Source organism: Sycon ciliatum, chromosome 3, assembly GCF_964019385.1.
Source record: "Sycon ciliatum chromosome 3, ocSycCili1.1, whole genome shotgun sequence".
Taxonomy (NCBI): domain Eukaryota; kingdom Metazoa; phylum Porifera; class Calcarea; order Leucosolenida; family Sycettidae; genus Sycon; species Sycon ciliatum.
Window position 1 is genome coordinate 15,454,064 of NC_088645.1, and position 27,500 is coordinate 15,481,563.

The window sequence follows — 27,500 nt, forward strand, 5'->3', positions numbered from 1 at the left end:
AAGCGCCGAATATGTCAGCGTCAAATAAATCAGCGCCAAATATGTCAACGCGACCTTTCTCAGCGTGACAGATCTCAGTGCCACAGATCTAAGCACCATGTTTCTCAGCACCAATTTATTATACTTCAAGTACAATGTATGTATGAACATTGCCTGTTGTGATTATGACCGACAAGTATTGACTTCGCGCTGCACTGTATCGCGCTGAACTTCTTCGCGCTGTAAATTACTGCGCCTTACTTTTTCGCGCTATATTGCTGGAGCTGTACTTTCCCGCGCTGATAGTCATGGCGCTGAAGAAGTTGGCGCTGTGAAATCGGGCGCAGAAATGTATCGCGCTGAAAGGGTCGCGCTGAAGTGGCAAGTCAACGCTGTATTTGTTGGATCTCTGCAGCATGTCAAAAAACATAATTACAAGCAGTTGCAGAGGACTAGCGGAAGAGATATGGCAGCACGTACAGTTGGGTTGCCATGATGACAATGTGTTCCTAGCTCGAGTTCGGTACAGGTCTGGTCAGTAGACAACCCCGACGGTGTCAACACTTTTGTCTTACAACACGTATTGTCGATTCCATGCCATTTCGGCGCCTCAAGTTCAGCGCCAGCCAGGTGAGCACGATCGTTTCAGCGCCGTGAACATGAACGCCAAATTTTACAGGACCACATACTTCAGCGCCAGCAGATAAGCGCCGAATATGTCAGCGCCATATATGTCAGCGCCAAATATGTCAGCGTGACAGTTCTCAGCGCCAGTTTATTAATTATTATACAATGTATGTATGTCAGAACATCACCGGTTGTGCCTATGACTGTACTTGTTGGGAATGGCGTTGTCATGGGAAAGGTCTTCAGTGAATGTGTGTCAGATCTCGTCATGACTGTAACTCCTACTTGATTCCCTGGCTAGGTGCTTCTATGCTAGGCTATGCTATGCTTGATTTGTTTGAATTCTTTCTTGAGCATTAAATTTATTGATTTGTATTTGACCTGTCTTACCTGTGTCTACGTAACTTGCTGTGCAGTATCCTTGATCGTTGTGTTAGGCAAGTGCCCAGATGTCGTAACATCCATGCTGGATTAGTCAGTAGACTGCTCTGCTGCACTATTTGACGACAGAGTTACGTTCCTTTATTTCGCTTCGCACTTGTAGTTTGAATTTCTTGAGTGCACGCACGGCGTATTTTTTGTGTTTAGTTTAGTTGACGTCGTGAGGTACTAATTTGGCTACCCGGACTGTACGAACTGTACTCAGGCGCAATCGAGTATCGATTTGGCGACATTTTTGGCGCTTGTGCTTTGACAGTCCGTTTTTCCTGTGTTTCCCTTTCAGTTGTTCTTCTCTCTTGCTTCAACACGGTCATGTAATTTCTTTCGTCTCCTTTTCTATCTTGCATCCTCTGTAATCGTTCGTGCCATGTAAATAAATACTGGTCGGTCTCAGTTCTTGGAACCTTTGAGTGTATGGTACACAACAATTTGGCGACCACGCCAGGATCCGAGACCCATGGAGCAGATCGAAGCGAATCTGATCGCGAACGGTCAAGCGTATGGCTACACTGGAGAAAGCCTGTGTGAATATGTAGAGGATCGGATCCAGAAACACGAGGAGAGAGAGCGCAGACGCAGAGAGAGCGCGACGCTCGAGCAAAGGAAAGAAAAGGGAGTAGAGACAATGCGGAGCTGTGGCAGAGGGTCACAGAGTTAGAGGAGAAAATCACACAGTCCAGACCCTCTACTCTAGAGACAACAGCAGTATCCTGGATAGTAGTGCCATCAGAGAGGAAGCCAGCCATCAAGATGCCGAAGTTTGATGGCAAGCAAACGGTAGAGTCCTACCTTGAGTTATTCGAGGACGTGGCGGCACAAAACGAGTTCAGTGAGGACCAGTACCTAATAAGATTGCGCGTTGCTGTTGCTGGCAGCAAGCTGGAGAGCGCATGCTATGGATGCAGCACGTTTGCGGACGCCAAGCGTGAGCTGCTAACTGCCCATGGAAAGACAGCAGACAAGGCATGGCAGGCATTGGTGTCCATGGTGCAAAAGAGCGATGAGAGTTTTTACCAGTTTGTGGTACGGACAACACGAGAAACAGAGAAGTGGGCGAAACTCGCAATGCCCGAGTTATCGACCCGCAGCACATCGACCCGCAGTGGGGTCAGCCAGGTGGACGAGATTGGACTGTTTGCGTCCATAGTACGGCAAGTGCTGCTGGAGTATGTCGGTGCGGACATGAAGGCGTTCCTGATTGAGAAAAAGTTTTATACCAAGGGCATGAAAGCGTTCGCCGAAGATGGTATGGCCTATCAAACCGCCTATGGTCGGAAGACGAAGACGACGAAACCGATCAGGGGTGAAGAGCAACAATTCGCGTCGGCAGAGTGTCTAACTGTCGAGGTCGAGTTGTCGGGTCCAGCTATTGCGCTGCCCAGCCACCGGCCGTCAGTGTCAGCTGTGTCGAGATAGACCGTCCGTGGAAAATGGAAGAATTTCCCGAAGTTACCAAGATGTTACCCGACTTCCCGATTGATCGTTGCGGTACATTCTACCAGGTAGGATTGCTGTGGCAATCGGAGAAGCGCCCCCCAGACAACCTCAACCAAGCGATTGCAGCGGCGCAAGCGCTACTGAAGCAGTTGGAGCGCAAAGGTCAGCGGACAGCGTATGATGAAGTCCTGATCAACGAGTATTTGGCGTTGGACGCCATCAAGAAAGAGCCACGCCCAGAGAGTGCTGGTTACTACATGCCACATCACAGAGTATTTCGCCGCGACGCTACGACAACGAAGACACGAGTCGTCTTCAATGCGTTGGCTGCGTGCACCGGAGCAGCATCGCTGAGCAACATGGTCGATCCCGGTCTGTCACTGCTACCAGATCTCATCGGTATCCCGTTCAGGTTTCGTGAGTATCCGTCCGCGTGTCTTGCTGCAAAGTTGTTGTCATTTGTTGTCAACGAATTGAGAGCGCCAATTCAGAAGATTGCGAGTTGGATCGACAGTCTCGCAAGGTGGCCCTGGATACTCGGCTTAAATTGTAATTCAATTGACTGAAGCCCTTTGGTGGGGAGAATGTTGTGAATGGCGTTGTCATGGGAAAGGTCTTCAGTGAATGTGTGTCATATCTCGTCATGACTGTAACTCCTACTTGATTCCCGGGCTAGGTGCTTCTATGCTAGGCTATGCTAGGCTATGCTATGCTTGATTTGTTTGAATTCTTTCTTGAGCATTGAATTTATTGATTTGTATTTGACCTGTCTTACCTGTGTCTACGTAACTTGCTGTGCAGTATCCTTGATCGTTGTGTTAGGCAAGTGCCCAGATGTCGTAACATCCATGCTGGATTAGTCAGTAGACTGCTCTGCTGCACTATTTGACGACAGAGTTACGTTCCTTTATTTCGCTTCGCACTTGTAGTTTGAATTTCTTGAGTGCACGCACGGCGTATTTTTTGTGTTTAGTTTAGTTGACGTCGTGAGGTACTAATTTGGCTACCCGGACTGTACGAACTGTACTCAGGCGCAATCGAGTATCGATTTGGCGACATTTTTGGCGCTTGTGCTTTGACAGTCCGTTTTTCCTGTGTTTCCCTTTCAGTTGTTCTTCTCTCTTGCTTCAACACGGTCATGTAATTTCTTTCGTCTCCTTTTCTATCTTGCATCCTCTGTAATCGTTCGTGCCATGTAAATAAATACTGGTCGGTCTCAGTTCTTGGAACCTTTGAGTGTATGGTACACAACAATTTGGCGACCACGCCAGGATCCGAGACCCATGGAGCAGATCGAAGCGAATCTGATCGCGAACGGTCAAGCGTATGGCTACACTGGAGAAAGCCTGTGTGAATATGTAGAGGATCGGATCCAGAAACACGAGGAGAGAGAGCGCAGACGCAGAGAGAGCGCGACGCTCGAGCAAAGGAAAGAAAAGGGAGTAGAGACAATGCGGAGCTGTGGCAGAGGGTCACAGAGTTAGAGGAGAAAATCACACAGTCCAGACCCTCTACTCTAGAGACAACAGCAGTATCCTGGATAGTAGTGCCATCAGAGAGGAAGCCAGCCATCAAGATGCCGAAGTTTGATGGCAAGCAAACGGTAGAGTCCTACCTTGAGTTATTCGAGGACGTGGCGGCACAAAACGAGTTCAGTGAGGACCAGTACCTAATAAGATTGCGCGTTGCTGTTGCTGGCAGCAAGCTGGAGAGCGCATGCTATGGATGCAGCACGTTTGCGGACGCCAAGCGTGAGCTGCTAACTGCCCATGGAAAGACAGCAGACAAGGCATGGCAGGCATTGGTGTCCATGGTGCAAAAGAGCGATGAGAGTTTTTACCAGTTTGTGGTACGGACAACACGAGAAACAGAGAAGTGGGCGAAACTCGCAATGCCCGAGTTATCGACCCGCAGCACATCGACCCGCAGTGGGGTCAGCCAGGTGGACGAGATTGGACTGTTTGCGTCCATAGTACGGCAAGTGCTGCTGGAGTATGTCGGTGCGGACATGAAGGCATTCCTGATTGAGAAAAAGTTTTATACCAAGGGCATGAAAGCGTTCGCCGAAGATGGTATGGCCTATCAAACCGCCTATGGTCGGAAGACGAAGACGACGAAACCGATCAGGGGTGAAGAGCAACAATTCGCGTCGGCAGAGTGTCTAACTGTCGAGGTCGAGTTGTCGGGTCCAGCTATTGCGCTGCCCAGCCACCGGCCGTCAGTGTCAGCTGTGTCGAGATAGACCGTCCGTGGAAAATGGAAGAATTTCCCGAAGTTACCAAGATGTTACCCGACTTCCCGATTGATCGTTGCGGTACATTCTACCAGGTAGGATTGCTGTGGCAATCGGAGAAGCGCCCCCCAGACAACCTCAACCAAGCGATTGCAGCGGCGCAAGCGCTACTGAAGCAGTTGGAGCGCAAAGGTCAGCGGACAGTGTATGATGAAGTCCTGATCAACGAGTATTTGGCGTTGGACGCCATCAAGAAAGAGCCACGCCCAGAGAGTGCTGGTTACTACATGCCACATCACAGAGTATTTCGCCGCGACGCTACGACAACGAAGACACGAGTCGTCTTCAATGCGTTGGCTGCGTGCACCGGAGCAGCATCGCTGAGCAACATGGTCGATCCCGGTCTGTCACTGCTACCAGATCTCATCGGTATCCCGTTCAGGTTTCGTGAGTATCCGTCCGCGTGTCTTGCTGCAAAGTTGTTGTCATTTGTTGTCAACGAATTGAGAGCGCCAATTCAGAAGATTGCGAGTTGGATCGACAGTCTCGCAAGGTGGCCCTGGATACTCGGCTTAAATTGTAATTCAATTGACTGAAGCCCTTTGGTGGGGAGAATGTTGTGAATGGCGTTGTCATGGGAAAGGTCTTCAGTGAATGTGTGTCATATCTCGTCATGACTGTAACTCCTACTTGATTCCCGGGCTAGGTGCTTCTATGCTAGGCTATGCTAGGCTATGCTATGCTTGATTTGTTTGAATTCTTTCTTGAGCATTGAATTTATTGATTTGTATTTGACCTGTCTTACCTGTGTCTACGTAACTTGCTGTGCAGTATCCTTGATCGTTGTGTTAGGCAAGTGCCCAGATGTCGTAACATCCATGCTGGATTAGTCAGTAGACTGCTCTGCTGCACTATTTGACGACAGAGTTACGTTCCTTTATTTCGCTTCGCACTTGTAGTTTGAATTTCTTGAGTGCACGCACGGCGTATTTTTTGTGTTTAGTTTAGTTGACGTCGTGAGGTACTAATTTGGCTACCCGGACTGTACGAACTGTACTCAGGCGCAATCGAGTATCGATTTGGCGACATTTTTGGCGCTTGTGCTTTGACAGTCCGTTTTTCCTGTGTTTCCCTTTCAGTTGTTCTTCTCTCTTGCTTCAACACGGTCATGTAATTTCTTTCGTCTCCTTTTCTATCTTGCATCCTCTGTAATCGTTCGTGCCATGTAAATAAATACTGGTCGGTCTCAGTTCTTGGAACCTTTGAGTGTATGGTACACAACAATTTGGCGACCACGCCAGGATCCGAGACCCATGGAGCAGATCGAAGCGAATCTGATCGCGAACGGTCAAGCGTATGGCTACACTGGAGAAAGCCTGTGTGAATATGTAGAGGATCGGATCCAGAAACACGAGGAGAGAGAGCGCAGACGCAGAGAGAGCGCGACGCTCGAGCAAAGGAAAGAAAAGGGAGTAGAGACAATGCGGAGCTGTGGCAGAGGGTCACAGAGTTAGAGGAGAAAATCACACAGTCCAGACCCTCTACTCTAGAGACAACAGCAGTATCCTGGATAGTAGTGCCATCAGAGAGGAAGCCAGCCATCAAGATGCCGAAGTTTGATGGCAAGCAAACGGTAGAGTCCTACCTTGAGTTATTCGAGGACGTGGCGGCACAAAACGAGTTCAGTGAGGACCAGTACCTAATAAGATTGCGCGTTGCTGTTGCTGGCAGCAAGCTGGAGAGCGCATGCTATGGATGCAGCACGTTTGCGGACGCCAAGCGTGAGCTGCTAACTGCCCATGGAAAGACAGCAGACAAGGCATGGCAGGCATTGGTGTCCATGGTGCAAAAGAGCGATGAGAGTTTTTACCAGTTTGTGGTACGGACAACACGAGAAACAGAGAAGTGGGCGAAACTCGCAATGCCCGAGTTATCGACCCGCAGCACATCGACCCGCAGTGGGGTCAGCCAGGTGGACGAGATTGGACTGTTTGCGTCCATAGTACGGCAAGTGCTGCTGGAGTATGTCGGTGCGGACATGAAGGCGTTCCTGATTGAGAAAAAGTTTTATACCAAGGGCATGAAAGCGTTCGCCGAAGATGGTATGGCCTATCAAACCGCCTATGGTCGGAAGACGAAGACGACGAAACCGATCAGGGGTGAAGAGCAACAATTCGCGTCGGCAGAGTGTCTAACTGTCGAGGTCGAGTTGTCGGGTCCAGCTATTGCGCTGCCCAGCCACCGGCCGTCAGTGTCAGCTGTGTCGAGATAGACCGTCCGTGGAAAATGGAAGAATTTCCCGAAGTTACCAAGATGTTACCCGACTTCCCGATTGATCGTTGCGGTACATTCTACCAGGTAGGATTGCTGTGGCAATCGGAGAAGCGCCCCCCAGACAACCTCAACCAAGCGATTGCAGCGGCGCAAGCGCTACTGAAGCAGTTGGAGCGCAAAGGTCAGCGGACAGTGTATGATGAAGTCCTGATCAACGAGTATTTGGCGTTGGACGCCATCAAGAAAGAGCCACGCCCAGAGAGTGCTGGTTACTACATGCCACATCACAGAGTATTTCGCCGCGACGCTACGACAACGAAGACACGAGTCGTCTTCAATGCGTTGGCTGCGTGCACCGGAGCAGCATCGCTGAGCAACATGGTCGATCCCGGTCTGTCACTGCTACCAGATCTCATCGGTATCCCGTTCAGGTTTCGTGAGTATCCGTCCGCGTGTCTTGCTGCAAAGTTGTTGTCATTTGTTGTCAACGAATTGAGAGCGCCAATTCAGAAGATTGCGAGTTGGATCGACAGTCTCGCAAGGTGGCCCTGGATACTCGGCTTAAATTGTAATTCAATTGACTGAAGCCCTTTGGTGGGGAGAATGTTGTGAATGGCATTGTCATGGGAAAGGTCTTCAGTGAATGTGTGTCATATCTCGTCATGACTGTAACTCCTACTTGATTCCCGGGCTAGGTGCTTCTATGCTAGGCTATGCTAGGCTATGCTATGCTTGATTTGTTTGAATTCTTTCTTGAGCATTGAATTTATTGATTTGTATTTGACCTGTCTTACCTGTGTCTACGTAACTTGCTGTGCAGTATCCTTGATCGTTGTGTTAGGCAAGTGCCCAGATGTCGTAACATCCATGCTGGATTAGTCAGTAGACTGCTCTGCTGCACTATTTGACGACAGAGTTACGTTCCTTTATTTCGCTTCGCACTTGTAGTTTGAATTTCTTGAGTGCATGCACGGCGTATTTTTTGTGTTTAGTTGACGTCGTGAGGTACTAATTTGGCTACCCGGACTGTATGGACTGTACTCAGGCGCAATCGAGTATCGATCTGGCGACATTTTTGGCGCTTGTGCTTTGACAGTCCGTTTTTCCTGTGTTTCCCTTTCAGTTGTTCTTCTCTCTTGCTTCAACACGGTCATGTAATTTCTTTCGTCTCCTTTTCTATCTTGCATCCTCTGTAATCGTTCGTGCCATGTAAATACTGGTCGGTCTCAGTTCTTGGAACTTTTGAGTGTATGGTACACAACAGTACTAGTATTCACTTTGTCACACTGTACTGAATCACACTGCACTGAATCACGCTGTACTGAACCACACTGTACTGAATCACGCTGTACTGAATCACGCTGTACTGAATCACACTGTACTGAATCACGCTGTACTGAATCACGCTGTACTGAATCACGCTGTACTGAATCACGCTGTACTGAATCACGCTGCACTGAATCACGCTGTACTGAATCACACTGTACTGAATCACGCTGCACTGAATCACGCTGCACTGAATCACGCTGTACTGAATCGCACTGTACTGAATCACACTGCACTGAATCACACTGCACTGAATCACGCTGTACTTTTTCGCGCTGCACTTTGTCACGCTTACCGCGCCTTGCTTTTTCGCGCTGAGTTGCTGGCGCTGTCATTTACCGCGCTGATAGTCATGGCGCTGTGAAATCAGGCGCAATGGAGCAATTATTCAGTTTGCTCTGAAGAAATGGACTGAAGCCAGGGAGCCACACACCACTTTTTCCACAGTGCATTGTTTATAGAATAACATCCTACACACTCGCGTGTTGCTACAGGAAACGTTTCAGTTAAATGACAAGCAATGCCTTCAGCCTGGCAGTGTCCCTATGTTCATTGGACAGAAAAACACTTACCAGCATTTTAATCAATCCACTGTGGCAGGATGGTAAACCGGTACGCACATCATGACTACCCGTTGTTGCTGCTGTTGTTGCTGCTGCTGCGGCTTGAGGTGTTTGTGGATGGAACGATGTTCTTCGTTGTGATGTACTTTTCAACAGCTAACATAAGATGAGGCAGCAGAGAATCTGCAACAGCTATGCTGTCCGGAGACAACCGTAATCCTCTGTAAACACACAGCACATGTACACACATTCATGTACACACACACACACACACACACACACACACACACACGCACACACACACACACACACACACACAAACACACACACAGAGTTCAATATTGCTGCTAATGCTGGTACTACATGTACAACTACTTCTGGATAATTCAAACTTTCAAGCGCTATGAAGTCAAGAACCCAACAAAAATACAACACATAGAGTTGTGGTATGAATATTAGTTCAATGTTAGAAATAGAAATGTCAGTGTCAGGTACAGCTACACACTGTCCACTGCTCTAGCACATAGCATACAGGTAGCACTCAATGACCAAACCACCATTGCCACCAGAAAATCTACTGGGAATAGACAGGCATGATGAAGTACGGTACAAAGTCTGTACAAATCTATAGGACAAAAAGATGCTGCACTGTTTTTCGAATTTCTGTCTAGAAAATGTGTACAGATGATATCACAATGATATTGTGCATGTGCACGCACGCAAACACACACAAACACAGACACACACACAGACACACACACAGACACACACACAGACACACACAGACACACACACACACACACACACACACACACACACACACACACACACACACACACACACACACACACACATATATATATATATTTATCAGGTTCGGCCTCATTTCCTCTGTGCTGCGCTGACGAGTCCACAAAGGACGAAACAGTTCTGTCCGCAGATTGAGTATCCACACACTCATATACCCCCCCCCCCCCCCCCCCACACACACACACACCATTGGACCATTGGACGCCCATCGCCGGAGGCGATGATAGCGATGCTACAGCAGAAGCCATAGCAGCTTGTGCTGGGATTGCACCATTCAACAGCTTGCAAGGCTGAAGAATTGACCGCCATTATTCAGCCTGGTCTACACCACACAGCTATGAAGTGGCTTTTTCTGGCCAGTGAATCCCCCCCCCCCCCCCCCCCCAAACACACACATAGACACACACATGCACCTGCACACGCACAAACTTTGCACTGTGGCTTACCTCTGGTCCAGGAGGACTCTATCTGCGAGAGGAGATGTTCTTTTTGAAAGCACTGGTTGAAATATGTCAGCAAGACTATGAGATGAGCCAACCCTACACCAAGTCTAAAGAACAGCAGCAGATGGGCAACACGCACACACACACACACACACACACACACACACACACACACACACACACACACACACACACACACACACACACACACACACACACACACACACACACACACACACACACACACACACACACACACACCAACAATGACCACATCAGTACTTGTATTAGGACTAACAGCAGCCATCATGAAGAAAGAAAATTAGCAGCAATGCCAGTGGAGGCAGTAGCAACAACAGCAGCAGCAGCAGCAGTGTTGTGCAGTGCTGTGCAGTGCTGTGTAGTACAGTACAGTACAGTATAGTGTTGTGCAGTGCAGTATAGCCCAGTGAAGTGTTGCGCAGTGCAGTGTTGTGCTGTACAGTGTTGTGCTGTACAGTCACTGCACAACACTGCACAACACTGTACAGTCACTGTACAACACTGTACAGTCACTGCACAGCACTGTACAGTCACTGTACTGCAATGTGCTGTGCTGTGTAACATTATTCTGAAATACTGTTGTACAATTTCAATGGGAGACACCCCATGAATTTCAAGTGCAATTTCCCCCTTCCTTAGGACTTGATGACCAGGGCTTTGACCGAGTGCTTGTGGGCTTGCCTGCGAATCACAAGGTGCTGAGTTCGAGACCCGCGCTGGGAGCAGGGAGCGTGTACTGTGCTAACAAATGTGGTGATGCATGAGTGAACTGCGCCGGCACCCACGGTCAACTGGGTACTCATTACTCGGAGTGAGGGTAACATGGATGCAGCTAACGAGGTTCGCCCCCTTGTCGGGCATTGGCTGTGAGAGTTACCACCTCACCCTCGCCGTTAGGCACTGCATCTGCTACCCTGGTATTCCAGGGATGGTGGTGGCCTGGCACAAGCGAAACTTCCTAAACTGGTTGTGTTTCTCAACACAATTGTATAGCAGGTTGTAACGCGGACGTGCAAACTTTACTTTTTAGGACTTGATCAGATTAGCAGATAGGTTCTCTTGCCTTCGGACACCCGTGTCTACATACCCTAGTGCCTTTTAGCAGTGATGTACGGATACAGTGTACAATGTAACAGTGTAACAGTGCACTTTGTAGGGCTTTGGAAACTCGGCACAATTGCACACATAATGAACAATGTAGAGTACTGCTCACTGAAATCCAGTCACGTCACTCTCAAGTGCGCCATGCCAGGCGTTGCGCTGCCCTAGACCTGCGAACACTGGGCTGCGAAATGGTGCAAGGCACAAACTGGAGTGATGCGAGTGGATTTCATCGAGCAGTACTGTACCTAGAATCTACACTATGCCATAGATAAACACTGTGTACATAGTATTTCCTCCGTATACAAAAATCCGTGACTTTTTTTGAAAGCTGCGGACAGCTCTGGAATTGTTCCGTTTGACTCGGAATAACACTCGTGGCATTGTCTACCTATTTAAAAGCTATATACAAAGATTCAAAGAAGAAAGCAACTCAGACGAATGAGACTGAGTTCTTTCAGAGTCTTCGTCGCTCATGTCATTGTCACCTGACGACGCTGACTCCGCATCGCCAACAGTCGCCGCTTCCGCTCGCATTTCGTTCAGATTCTTCTCACCTGCAGTGATGATCCGACGCTGGAACTTGGCTACGTCCTCTTCATCTCTAGAGTTGTGTACGAATCGGTGTCGACTATATTCAGTCGTTACAACCCGCGACCTCCATTATGCAGTGAAACGAGTCGTACAAGCACATCCACACGCTTCGCATGTTCTCGCCAGGATAATCCTCCCAAGCATTCTACAATGGCTTCGAGGAGGTCCCTGCGATTCCCCTTGGCGACAAAGGAGACGTCTGACTGTAGAGAGGCGAAGAAAGCCAGGCTGTCGACATTCTGATCCGGAGTCTGCGCTGGTTGCTTGATGACTGAAATGTTTCATCTTGCCGTGCGATCGAAACAAATTTATGTTCTCACGCCGCGTAGATCTATCGGGCCGCGCACGGCAAGTACAAGCCTGGCCAGCTTCAGGGCAGCGAGCGCCGCGTGACTCCGTGTTCCAGCCACGAGCTACACTTCGTCACTGTGTCAGTTTCGAGCAAGTAAGTGTTAGTTTTTTTTTCATTTGACTCTTGAGTTTCTGTAGGCAACGTCCTCACACGCATGGCGTCCGTGGAGAATCTGTTCGGCATCAACCAAACTAACCTCGCCATGAACGTGGGTTGTCGATGATAGCCTTTGGCGCCGTTCGTTGAGCAGGTTCTTGCTCAAAACAATGTTCAAAAAAAGTCACGAAGTTTTTGTATACGGAGGAAGTATGTACACAGTATGCCATAGGTATATGCTTTGTACATACATGTAATATGTACAGTATGCTATAGTGCAGATAGAACACATTGAGCACTATGTACACAGTATGTACACACTATACCATACTACTGTCGTGGACATGGAAATCCGGTCGCACGTCTAGTGGCCTCAGGGCGCTGGCCATGCAGCCATGGATAAGCAGTACACACATGCATTTAAGCGCTGCAGCGCGCTGGTCGCGTCGGATCAACAAGTGCACTGCACGCGGCGTTCTGTACGCGCTGAGGGCGCCGGCTCGGGTCAATCAACTGGATTTCCATGTCCACGACAGTAGTAGGTAAGTAGTACTGTGTACATGAGAGTGGAAACACTCACCTCATCAGACAACCCTGCATCGGTGTACAGTGATGAGATGAGAACTTGTTGTAACCTGAGGAAATAGATGCATACACACGTGTGCGCGCACACACGCACCCACGCACCCACACACACATACACATATACACACACACACACACACACACACACATACTGTACTGTACTGTACTTGCTCACTTCCACGACTGGTCACGTGAGTCTCCCCTGAAGAGGGGAGGGGAGAGAGATACAAACGAATCTTGGAAAGATGACTCAATTGCCTATTGAACCGCCAATGACCGACACACCCTGAACTCCACAAACTATGGGTGGACTTGAACAGGATCCCACTTACGGGCTGAACACACCTCAGTAAGTGGGTGAGGACAAGGTGCAGAAAAAAGATTGACGGCATCAGGGTATCCGTCCTGGGATCCAACTGCAGTTACCCCTGCCCCCAGTGCAGGTAATACTTGCTACTAGTGTGGGTGGTTAAATCCTTTATCAGATCCACACACACACACACACACACACACACACACGCGCGCACACGCGTGCACGCTTGTACTTTCCCACTGCCATGACTGGTGACGCAAGTTTCCGTCGAAGAGGGCAGAGAGATTCAAAAGGAATCTAGCAAAGATGACTCAAGCGGCATTGAACCGTCCAACGTCCGACACCCCCCCCCCCCCTAAAATACCCACACTCTGGGTGGACTTGGAAATGATCCCACTTATCTATCAGATCCACTCTGATTTAGCAACCCACACTAGTAGCAAGTATTACCATAGCTGGTGGCAGGGGTGAATGCAGTTGAATCCCGGGACACACACACACACAGACACACAGGCACATGCATGCACACGCACACAGGCACGCGTGTGCACGCACACACACACACACACCTGACCTGACCTTTGACGCCCATCGCCGGAGGCGATGATAGCAATGCTACGGCAGAAGCCATAGCAACTTGTGCTGGGATTGCACCATTCAACAGCTTGCAAGGCTGAAGAATTGACCGTCACTTTTCAGCCTGGTCTACACCATACAGCTATTTGAAGTGACTTTTTCTGGCCAGTGAATCACTATTTTTTGGTCTTTTCATTTTTTTCCCCCGCACACACATCACACCACATACTCCGGCATACACTGGCTGTTGGTAACCACCCAGGAGAATGAAAGAAAAGTCAGGAAGCACACACACACACACACACACACACACACTTGTACTTGTACTTGTACTTGCTCACTGCTAAAACTGGTCACGTGGGTCTCCCCGGGAGAGGGGAGAGAGACTCAAAAGGAATCTTGGAAAGATGACTCAATTGGCCATTGAACCACCCAACGGCCGACACCCCCCTGAAATCCCCAAACTAGGGTGGACTTGAAATGATCCCACTTATGGGCTCACCACACCTCAGTAAGTGGGTGAGGACAAGGTGCAGAAAAAGGATTGACGGCATCAGGGTATCCGTCCCGGGATCCAACTGCAGGTACCCCTGCCCTCAGTGAAGGTAATACTTGGTACTAGTGTGGGTGGCTAAATCAGAGTGGATCTGATAAAAGCTTCACTAGCACCATTGATTACACAAGAGTTTATCTAGCCAGAAGTAGTCCATGGTTAACAGGTATGTATACTTCAAATAGAAAGTATATGAACCCTGAAACCAACAAAGGTGGTAGGTACAACAATACACCTTCAAGCAGCCGAGCCCGTTGGCAACAGGCCCAACACTATCTGGCATAAGTGTACCCACCAACCGAACTAGCTGGCACACACACACACACACACACACACACACACACACACACACACACACACACACACACACACACACACACACACACACACACACACACACACACACAAACACACACCCTTCCACCCACCCACCCACTCGCTGCAGTGGCTCGCAAGGCCACCAACAGCAATACACAGTACACAACTACACATTGCCAATAACAGTGGCTGACTGCCTGGGACACATGCGCTTGCACGCAGGCAGTACCTGTCCTCACTGCTAGTGCCATTCATGCAGATAGCGTACGGTATTGCCCGTGTTCAAGAGCAATATTACATACGTCTACATGGCATTGCACTTACATATCAATATGTTGGACAGGTGTACACTTAGCAGCACCACTGCCAGTAGCTTTAACCTGTGCACAGTGCAACAATACAGAATAATGTACAGTAAAACCAAGAGTAGATAAACAAGAGTGTGCAACTCCGGATCTCTCCTGCACAATCTGCAGATACCCCCGCCCACGGCGGAATTTTTTGTTGACGTCACCTTTTTTCAGAGAAACGCGGACTTTGCAGCAGAGCAGTGTGAGAGCACGTGCTGGGCACCAAACTTGTAGTGTAAAGCCCCGCCAAGTGCACGAGGGAAACCTCTCCAAAAGGCTCGCAGCGCGTGCGTCGTCGAAAAGATTACGTCAACAAAAAATTCCGCCGTGGGCCAACCCATCCGCGAGTTGCACACTCTTGTTTATCTACTCTTGGTAAAACCTTGGTTAACCGACCTCTGGTATTAGTGACCGGCTGATCTTAACTACCATTTTTTCATGCATCGGCAGTTCTGCATAGCAACTGCAACTGAAACAGCCACCACCTGCAGTTCATGAACAGCGACCGACTTTTAATGTACCAAGTGCCATATTTGACCTGCATACAGTGACCAAAAAGCCGTCCTGGCTGGCAGGCTTGACTGCAACAAGGTTGAAATGCGCTCCAAAGCGAGTGAACGCAGTCAACGGAAGTGACAATGCAGGGTGAGAGGTTTGAAAACTCATGGGTGCTGCATCGGCATGAAAGTGCTCTATGCCCAGCACCTGTCAATATGGCATATTATGGAAGTACTGTAAAGTACTGCGAGAGCGCCCCACCAACTCGCCTTTTGTGGTCGTGTTGTGGAGGTGGTGTCTTGTCTGTAGGTCATACGACACGTACCTTGTACACACAGCGCCCGCCATGCAGTCAATCCGTACTCAGTTTACCTTTGAGCTCCACACAAAGATGCTAAGTGTGACCCTCTCACGAGACGAGGCGCTCTCGCGCTACCTTACGGTATGTGCATGATCTGGCATGCCGCGGATGTATGGGATCTTGTTCCAAAGACCACCTGGCTTTAACGACCGCTTTTGCTTGATAGTCACCACTACACCCAATATTAGGGTTGGTTCACACAAGCCAAATCGGCGCCGGGAAGCACCGGCGGTGAGCCAGCTTCCGATCCGTCCCGCATTCGGTTCGAGTACCAAATCTACTAAAAAGTAGTACAGAATGTGCCCAAATGCTACGACAGGTTTGCCAATTGAAGCTTGAATTCTTTATTTCTTCAGTAATTCAAGGTCTTTCGGTGATGGCCATTCGGTGCTACCTTTTACTGGAGATCATAAAACTACTTCTATACCTTTTATTGCAGTCTAGTAAGCAATGGTGTCGAAATTATGCTTGCAGATGTTGATGAAATCACAAGAACTTGCCAATGTAGCCTTCGTATTTTTTATTTGTTTCAATTGTATTTTCATAAGTTGCACAAGAGTCAACCAGATCATCCGAGAAGGACGGGGGGTTGGTATGCTGACTTAATTTGCCACCTTGAAGCGACTACAAGAACGGCGAATGGACCTCATCTTTAGCTTCAATGTTAAGAAAAATTTAGGACGAGTCTTAAATTTTGACAAGTCTAGGTCCCGGCATAGGCGATCACCGGCGCGAACGGTTCACAAACTACTTTTGGTCAAATTTGTACGGGATCGGTGCCGGGGCAGATCGCAAGAGTTGGGCAGCGATATGTGAACCAACCCTCAGTACTGACCAACTTGATCAGAATACTTGACGATACACCAGGCAGGCACAAGCACGCATGCACGCACGCACGCACACACACACACACACACACACACACACACACACACACACACACACACACACACACACACACACACACACACACACACACACACACACACACACACACACACACACACACACACACACTGACCTGTGTCATCCATGCGTTGGGTTCAGGAACTTGAACACAATGATGCCATGCTTTATCATCAACCAATGTACCATCATCACCATCATCACCAGCACTTCTAACACTACCACCAGCAGCAGCTTCAGAGCAACGGTCTGACAATGAGGTGGCTGGTGTTGGATGTCGCTTGTACCTACATACAAACAAAGTCACATGCACACACACGCACACACGCACGCGCGCGCGCGCGCGCACACACACACACACACACACTCACATACACACACACACACACACACACACACACACACACACACACACACACACACACACACACACACATGTATACTGCAACTGCCAGTGCACGGCATGCTGCCTTCACTACATGACATGTTTGCATCACACCCCGCACTCATGCACTCAAAATCCGTGATCTCTCGTACCAGTCCTCCAGTTTTGCTTGATCAAGTACCAGCATCGTTCCTGTATTTTGGGTACACGAACTCCAGATAAGCCCCCTCATCCTGACCAACAGTGCAGACAGCATGAGTGCTTTCCTGTCCAAGATCTTCAACGGGTCATTAAGGACAGGCCTAGCACCGGATCTGCACAAGCTGGAGACCAGTTGTCCCCAATACACATCTGGTAGTCAGACAGGTGCTGTCAATTATCGACCTGTATCCCTACTTCCAGCTCTACTTTGTCTCCTACTCCGCATTCATGATCACTGTGCATGCTTAGAGCCCGCACAGTGATCTACGTTCTAAAGTGAAATATTCCTTCGGTAGTTACCTTGGATCCGCAATTTTAAAGTGTTTTTTTACCCAACTACACGCATGCGACGACCAAACACACTCAGTTTTTTTCTTTGCATTCTTTGGATGTCTTTTTTCCTCTTTTGCATTTTTCAGTCTTTCATCGTTGTTTCCTTATGCTAGCTGCCACTGCTGTTCCAGATGGCACTTTGTTGGATGTTACTGCTCCTTCTGCTGCTGGGGTTCGCACCCATACTCATCGCACTCAGAAAACAAGAACCAAGAAACCTGCTACTAGTAGTACTCGCCTGACTACTCTGGAGACAAGTATTACTTCGTTCAGTCAGCAGATGAGCCAACTTGTGGAGGTCCTAACTCCTCGAAGTGATCCGGTGGCATTGAGCTTTGATCCTGCGAGTGAAACGACGCTTCAGAATTCGCCGTCACTCCTCCAGGATACCGGCTAGCCAAGTTTGTGTAACGGCACTTTCGATCCGGACTCGTTGCAGCTGGACAATGTTTCTGGCCACGAGGAGACTGTGTCTTGCCCGGATGAGGATCTGTGTATCCGGTTCTAAGGTGATGATACACCTGGCCCCGACGTTGGTGAGTCTTTGGCCAACTATACCAATCAAAGCATGCGAAAACGCATAGACAGAGAGAAGCTGACACAGATGAAACAGAAAGTCACCCGCCCCGGCAACTGCAATGCTTTAGTTGTGCCGTTGGTCAATCCAGGCATATGGAAAGGTGTGAACAAGTGGCAGCGTGGCAATGATGCTCGCATGCAGTCTTCTCAGAATTTGCTGGTGAAAGGCTTATCGTGCACAGTGGCTGCCAAGGACAAGTTGATGCAATGTTCTGAATCTGCTGAGAGCCACCGCATACTACAGGAGGCAAATGCCCAATTGTCCTCGGCCATTGCACTGCTTGGGAATGCATTCCTGGAGCTATCATACGTGACACGCGACCTGATGAAGTCGGGCATTGATCGTCGCTTCCATGCTCTGTGCACCCCCAGCATTCCTGTTACCAACTATCTGTTCGGCGACAAGATACAAGAGTCAGTCAAAGAGATCAGTGAGCTGTCGAGGGTCTCCAAGTCTGTTCAACACTATCACCCCTGTGACTGTACTGGTTCTCAGCCTCGCCACAAGCCTGTGCCAGGCCGCCGCGGTTTAAACTGGAGGGCCACGTCCGCCCCACCGAAGGGCAAGCAGGAGAACAGGCGCCAGCCGTTCTACAAGCCGAGCCGCGGCAGGCCGAGTCATTAACTGTAAGAATAGCAGGAAGAACTGCTTTGTGTGTTGATGCATGGGCAGTTTTGACACATGATCCCTTTGTGCTTGACACTATTCAGGGTGTGCTACTTGAGTTCACAGCTTTGCCATCTACCGGTATGGGCTGTTTTCCTCTGCATTGTAAAATGTCTGTGGATGAGTGCATTTGTATGGACAAGGAAATGGAAGTCATGATAGCTAAGGGTGCAGTCATCCCAGTTTCCCCTTGCTCGGGCCAGTTTGTTTCGAATGTGTTTGACGTTGCTAAAAGATCACCACTCTTACTTAGCCAGGGGCGTAGCAGCCGGTCCGGCTTTGGCCGGACTACTTTTTTGCCCGACCACGGCCAAAAGTGCCCAGAATGCAGGACTATACACCCTAATTTCAAAATGTCCCCCCCCCCCCCCCTCCTGCCTGACCACCTCCAAAGGCAGTGCTACACGTCTGTTAGCAGTAGTGTAGTAGTAAAAAGAACTGCCAGAAAGGAGATAGAAAAACATCTCTTGCAGGTCCGCACAGTGCATCAACCGACATTCATCTCATTTAGTAGCACATATAGGTGCAGTGGTTAAGGACAACATTATGTGAGCGTGTCGTTACCGGAGACCGGATACGCAGAGTTGCATACTGTTGGGGGAGGGGTGTAGATGTGGTGGTGCCGTGTGCCTACCTGCCATGTGCTCCCGGACCAAGACCAATGTATGGACGCCCATACCAATATGAGGAGTTATGTTGCGCTTCACAACCCTGAATACAAGTTACACCAAAACACAAATACGCACCATCACAGCAGCAGCCACAACAGCAGCAGCAACAGCACAGGAGACATCGGTTAGAACATAAAATGTCATGGTAGAAGAACAGTTACATCCAGGTACACAGGGGCGGATCCAGGGGGGTGCGAAGGGTGCAAATGAACCCGTCAGGATTTTTCCAAAAAAAAAAAAAAAAAAAAGGTCAGGCCAGGCCAGGCCAGGCCCAGGCTCGCTGCGCGGATCCGCGGATGATTTGTGTGCAATCGCGTGATCGTTCTGGACACGTGCTCACGCCAGGCCTGCACATTTGGAATAGAACTTTTTTGGAACTAACTGTTACTTTTTCACCGGCAACAAACTCACTTCGAAGTTCTTTACTTTTGACGTTGCATGTTTCAGTTGTCGTGTTAGCTTCTTTCAAATTCTCACTGCTTGTTCCGACTCCGTTTCCGTGCATGCTGAGCGGAGATGTCGGACACAGCTGGTGGACCAGCTGGTGAGACCATGGAGCCTGCTGCTAAGCGTCGTTGTGAGAGCCATCATCCTTTTGACATTGGGCGATTTGCTGGATTGATGGAGAATGCCAGCAATGATGACATCAAGTCGCTCCTAGATAATGCTTGGAAGCCTTCGAACCGCATGGACTGCCCATCGACATCTGGAAGACGTTTTCAGCTCTCGTGGATTGAAACTTATCCGTGGCTGGCGTACTCCAAGGAAGTGGATGGTGCGTTCTGCATCTGGTACGTTATATTTGGCCATAGGTTCCAGGCATTGAGTAAAAACTCTTCCAAACTGGAACAGCTGTATCGTGAACCCTTTCGGAGTTGGGGCAAGGCATCTTCCAAGTTGCAGATGCACAATACCAAGTCCCATGTCCATAAGTTTGCTGCCCTGGAATATGACAATTTCCTTCAGCTCATCGAGAATGTTCGCAAGCCTGTGGAACAGATGATCAGTGCTGCCCATGCACGTGCTGTGGAGGCAAACCGTGCTAAGCTGAAGAGTATTATCAACACCATAATATTTTGTGGACGGCAAAATATTGCCCTCCGTGGACACCGTGATGACCAGACCAATGTCCGCACTGATCATAACCCTGGCAATTTCCCGGCCCTGCTGGATTTCATCCTCGCACCCCTCAGCTTTGGGGTCTGGATCCGCCCCTGGTACATGTAAATAGAGATCTTTCTTAGGGCTCAACGCGCTGGGAAGGTACTTCGAGTACACTGACACTGAAGCGAGCCTAAGTAATGCATTTTGAAGTGGTGTGAGCCACGAAAATTCATTCCAACACACCCTGTTGCAATCCCACCTGACAGCCGTGCAGCCGTGTAACTTGTACGGATTCACTCTCTTCCCCTCTTCACAACATCACAGAGGTTCGTTGTCAGTATATCTTACAACACTCTCTACTAGTGATGTAACGAATAATCGATTATTCGAATTTCCTTGATCTCTTGGACCTCAACGAATAATCGATCGGATAAAATCTAGGTCGAAGGTTCGAAAATTCGATTATTCGACTTGAATGTATAAACTTTGCACTGTGTTGCAGACAACAACTAGACTACACGCGGTTGACCACATGCTAGACTCTACTACTGTCTCTACTCTGACTCAAGTCTGAGCGCTTGGTGTTGTGCGTTTGCTACATGTACACTTCGCATTCGTTTCTTCTTTAGTGAAATCTTTATTCTTATATGTGTCATGACCCGGACTCGACTCGTCGTGAAAGCGACCACGCAATGAGATTCAGCAGCCAAAAGCTGGGCTCCGAAATATTCTAGAGTTCTGTAAGAACCATGATTAGTCCTGCGAAGGATTTGGCACTTTCGTTAGTTGAGCAATCATGGCTTACAACTCGTGGCTTAGAGTCACAAGTGTTGTCGTACGGCGGCTACACCTTCAGTACAAGTCGTCAGCATTGTACTCACTACACTGTTGAGCTTGAGGGGACCCTGCTTAGTCCTGCAAGGGAGCTGATACCTTTGTTAGTCGAGCAAGCAAGGCCCCTCTTCTCGCGTCATACGACGTAAAGGGTCCTGCAAGTGCTTCGCTCACTGCGGACTCCGTTATCCCTTTTTGGGAGAGGTCGCGGCTTGACCGTGAAGCGCCCTACGGGGTAATGAGAGGGAAGAGCCTACGGGGCAGAAGATGAAGGGTGACCCAATCAAGACACCGTACGAAGGCGGCGCGCTCTAGCTGCAGCAACATCCGACAGCGTACTCCAGGCTCCGTCGCACGATCGACGTACGAATAACCTCGGAGGTCACTCATATTTCTAACACTATCATGTAATGTGGGTGAGCGAGCTCCCCGAAGCTATACTAAATATTTCCTACTAATTATTATATCACAATTATACTCTAACCAAAATCACATAAAAAGCCGCCTTCTTCCAACGAATAAAAGTATCTTTGATCGCTCCCCTTCAACCTTCGACTACCTTGTGTGAGCCGGAAAACAGGTGTGAGCTAGCAACTTGGGTGGCGACTATATTGGTCGTCTACCTGGGTAGCCACTAGACTGATCTAAGACCAGTCACAAACCCGCCAAGCGCGGCCATGACATATGTACCGCCGTGTGGCAGAGTTTTGAGAAGGTAAATGGTGGAAAGCGAGTGAAATGTAACCTCTGCGATGCTTCGCTCAAATTCAACGGCTCAACTACGAGTTCAACTATGAGTTCGATGCGTTCGCATCTGAGTCTGATCTCAGAGGTGGCTACTCGCTAGAACAGCACCTTTGACATGCTTGAGCGACTCAACAAGCTCCGTGTGCCCATCACTGCTGTCCTGAACGATGGAGCAGTGACCAAGTCTGCCGACCAGTTGCTGAAACTCTCGTCAGGACAGTGGGCACAAGTGAAGGGACTCGGCGCTGTTTTAGAGCCCTTTAAATCAGTGACAACAAGCCTGTCCTCATGTAGTGAGTTAACCTCAACCAATAAAGTCACTACGCTAGAACAACAAGGAGTAACTAGAGATCGACCCACATATTATGCAGACTGCTATAGCTATTGCGCTACTGCTGCTGCACAGAGAAATCAAACTCACCGGTTTGGCAAAGTTAGAGACTTGATAACGATACAGTCCATGAGAGCTCAATGTCTACAAACACACACACACACACACACACACACACACACACACACAAAACACACACACATGTGTGTCCTAATGTAAAAGCAGCCATCAATATCATCATTTACCCGGTTAATTCAAGAAGTACATTTGACAGATGCGCAATCCTTAGCTGCATAGACCGCAAACAGTGGGTATCCAGCTAACACTAATTTCACCGACTTCAGTGACTGAGTGAGCATGTGCCTGTGAGAGACAAATTAGAGATTAGAAGGCAAGGCTAACACGGCCCTTATCAAGACACTGCTCAACTATGGCATTGCAACGCTCATTGCGAGAAATAGAGATTAGAAGGCAAGGCTAACACGGCCCTTATCAAGACACTGCTGAGCTACCGTAAAAGTCTGTAAATAAGTACGTATTTACTTTTGAATTTAGTGGCCACAACCGTACTAACTTTCGGGCGGGTACTGACTTTCGGGCATGAACTAACTTTCGGGCCTGACTTGTGTGTAGTGGAGAAGTCATTTTTTATGTAGATGTGCATGCTACATGCTGCATGTGCGCACCGTACCGGTACTTATTTCGGGCAGTATGTTTATCGGGCTTGACTTGACTTCAACAGACAGAGTCAAAAGAATGAAGGGGTATTTATTTCGGGCAGGTACTTATTTACGGACTTTTACGGTATGGCATTGCAACGCTCATCGCGAGAACACCCGAGTACTCCCTTTCGTTTGTTTTCGCACATCCATGAGGCATGGAGGCACACACATACATGTAGACAAAGGCATGACTGTGTAACGGACATTCCTACTGTATGCACACAACATTCCTACTGTATGCACACAACATTCCTACTGTATGCACACAACATTCCTACTGTATGCACACAACATTCCTACTGTATGCACACAACATTCCTACCGTATGCACACAACATTCCTACCGTATGCACACAACATTCCTACCGTATGCACACAACATTCCTACCGTATGCACACAACATTCCTACCGTATGCACACAACATTCCTACCGTATGCACACAACATTCCTACCGTATGCACACAACATTCCTACCGTATGCACACAACATTCCTACCGTATGCACACAACATTCCTACCGTATGCACACAACATTCCTACCGTATGCACACAACATTCCTACCGTATGCACACAACATTCCTACCGTATGCACACAACATTCCTACCGTATGCACACAACATTCCTACCGTATGCACACAACATTCCTACCGTATGCACACAACATTCCTACCGTATGCACACAACATTCCTACCGTATGCACACAACATTCCTACCGTATGCACACAACATTCCTACCGTATGCACACAACATTCCTACCGTATGCACACAACATTCCTACCGTATGCACACAACATTCCTACCGTATGCACACAACATTCCTACCGTATGCACACAACATTCCTACCGTATGCACACAACATTCCTACCGTATGCACACAACATTCCTACCGTATGCACACAACATTCCTACCGTATGCACACAACATTCCTACCGTATGCACACAACATTCCTACCGTATGCACACAACATTCCTACCGTATGCACACAACATTCCTACCGTATGCACACAACATTCCTACCGTATGCACACAACATTCCTACCGTATGCACACAACATTCCTACCGTATGCACACAACATTCCTACCGTATGCACACAACATTCCTACCGTATGCACACAACATTCCTACCGTATGCACACAACATTCCTACCGTATGCACACAACATTCCTACCGTATGCACACAACATTCCTACCGTATGCACACAACATTCCTACCGTATGCACACAACATTCCTACCGTATGCACACAACATTCCTACCGTATGCACACAACATTCCTACCGTATGCACACAACATTCCTACCGTATGCACACAACATTCCTACCGTATGCACACAACATTCCTACCGTATGCACACAACATTCCTACCGTATGCACACAACATTCCTACCGTATGCACACAACATTCCTACCGTATGCACACAACATTCCTACCGTATGCACACAACATTCCTACCGTATGCACACAACATTCCTACCGTATGCACACAACATTCCTACCGTATGCACACAACATTCCTACCGTATGCACACAACATTCCTACCGTATGCACACAACATTCCTACCGTATGCACACAACATTCCTACCGTATGCACACAACATTCCTACCGTATGCACACAACATTCCTACCGTATGCACACAACATTCCTACCGTATGCACACAACATTCCTACCGTATGCACACAACATTCCTACCGTATGCACACAACATTCCTACCGTATGCACACAACATTCCTACCGTATGCACACAACATTCCTACCGTATGCACACAACATTCCTACCGTATGCACACAACATTCCTACCGTATGCACACAACATTCCTACCGTATGCACACAACATTCCTACCGTATGCACACAACATTCCTACCGTATGCACACAACATTCCTACCGTATGCACACAACATTCCTACCGTATGCACACAACATTCCTACCGTATGCACACAACATTCCTACCGTATGCACACAACATTCCTACCGTATGCACACAACATTCCTACCGTATGCACACAACATTCCTACCGTATGCACACAACATTCCTACCGTATGCACACAACATTCCTACCGTATGCACACAACATTCCTACCGTATGCACACAACATTCCTACCGTATGCACACAACATTCCTACCGTATGCACACAACATTCCTACCGTATGCACACAACATTCCTACCGTATGCACACAACATTCCTACCGTATGCACACAACATTCCTACCGTATGCACACAACATTCCTACCGTATGCACACAACATTCCTACCGTATGCACACAACATTCCTACTGTATGCACACAACATTCCTACTGTATGCACACAACATTCCTACTGTATGCACACAACATTCCTACTGTATGCACACAACATTCCTACTGTATGCACACAACATTCCTACTGTATGCACACAACATTCCTACTGTATGCACACAACATTCCTACTGTATGCACACATAACACATGATACGAGAGAGCTTGGAAGCTCAGGGCCCTACGCTATGCTTTTTTGCCTTGATGACCTAGACAAAAAAAGCATAGGGATGTTGTAAATTCTTATAAATTTCTCCTTCTAAAAAAAAGACAACCTGGGATTCGAACCCGCACTATCGCCCTGCATGCATCCCCCGATACACTTCGCATACATGCTCATTCCTCCAAGTTGCTTCATGTTATGATCTTGCATTTGAAAGCCCTATTTGAATATGCATTGTGGCCAGCCGTCTTTGATGGTACGGTACGGTACAGGTACGGGACAGGTACGGACGAGGGTAATGCGACACCGTCTACCGCCATGATGACCTAGGCAAAAAAGCATAGGGATGTTATAAAATTTTCAATTCTCCTATTATTTTTTTCAGGCATAACCTGGGATTCGAACCCGCACTATCACCCTACATGCATCCCCCCCATACACTTCGCATTCATACCCATTCTTCCAAGTTGCTTCACGTTATGATCTTGCGTTTGAAAGCCCTATTTGAGTATTGCGGCCAGCTGTATGTGGCCAGCTGTGTTTGATGGTACGGTACGGGACAGATATGGGATAGCGCCAGGCGTGACACAAACAAGCAAAAAAACAAATAACAAATTAAAGCTGTGTGGACCCTGGCTAGCGCCAGACGTTACTGAAGTAACGTCTTCTGCATAGCTACGGGAATAAATCAGAATTGATCAGCTCACCTCAATTGCACACTGGTACATATCAGCCTTCACGTCGCTACCAGGAACTGTCTGGTTGTAGCAGGACATTGGGAAGAAAACAAACAATACGTGCACACACACACACATGTACACATGTACACACACACACACACACACGTACACACACGCACGCGCACGCACACACACACACACACACACACACTACTACTACTACTACTACTACTACTGTGTACAGCTACCCTATCGGGCCACGCCGCTCCCAGAAGCGGGAGACAACGACAAGAAGAGAGAAGAGAAGAGAGAGAAATCGCAAAGTCAACAATATTTGGCATGGCGTTGCAAGTCCTGTGGCCTTGAGAACCGTCTTTCGCAATGCTCGCATTCATGCCGGCAGTTGTTCCTGGCTGCACGTGACATCCGTTTCGCACGGTCACAGTGATGACGGCTCAAACCAGAACGAGAGCGGAAAGAGCGGCGACAAACATCACATCGAAAAGAGCCAGATTCATGGCGAATAGATACAGTGGGGACATCCGTGGACACAGGACAGCGATGCACAGCCAGTCCTCCAGCGCTCCTCAACCACCGCATGCACTTCATACATTGCCTGGCACCCTTCTGTTGTGACACAGGCAACTTCCGCTGGGCAATGCACTTGTGTCGGGCCATGTCGTTACGGCGGCGGAAGTCTCTGGCACACAGCAAGCAGTGCAAAGGTGGCGAATCATCTGTGTGCGGTGGTGGCTCAGCAAGGAACATCCTCCAGTTCTGCCGGTCTTCGGCATTCTGAAACCAGGAATCCACGCCAGCTGCCTTCATGTCTCTCTGGACAACGTCTTTCCAGCGCCGCCGGGGACCACAAGGAGGGCGACGACCACTCAACCTTCCAAACAAAATCTGGACGGGAGCACGGTCTGCAGGCATGCGCGCGACGTGCCCGAGCCATTCCAACCGCCGACGCCGAACAAGGTC

General features: G+C 48.6%; 1 protein-coding gene across 2 annotated transcripts in view; it reads right to left on the bottom strand.

The window, feature by feature from the left end:
* LOC135811544 (radical S-adenosyl methionine domain-containing protein 1, mitochondrial-like) overlaps window positions 1-27,500 on the bottom strand; it is a 43,304-nt gene that overhangs the window by 2,854 nt on the left and 12,950 nt on the right. Inside the window, exons 8-15 of one of the 2 annotated variants that reach the window (XM_065324776.1) lie at window positions 26,547-26,597; window positions 22,721-22,774; window positions 19,578-19,654; window positions 16,894-17,065; window positions 14,988-15,043; window positions 12,899-12,953; window positions 10,137-10,240; window positions 8,890-9,101 (exon numbers count right to left, since the gene is read on the bottom strand). In XM_065324776.1, coding sequence (XP_065180848.1) covers window positions 8,945-9,101; window positions 10,137-10,240; window positions 12,899-12,953; window positions 14,988-15,043; window positions 16,894-17,065; window positions 19,578-19,654; window positions 22,721-22,774; window positions 26,547-26,597 — 726 coding nt within the window. In that variant the 3' untranslated portion in view covers window positions 8,890-8,944. Of the gene's footprint in view, window positions 1-8,889; window positions 9,102-10,136; window positions 10,241-12,898; window positions 12,954-14,987; window positions 15,044-16,893; window positions 17,066-19,577; window positions 19,655-22,720; window positions 22,775-26,546; window positions 26,598-27,500 lie in introns of those variants that run through there. The other variant, XM_065324777.1, reaches the window with a different exon arrangement.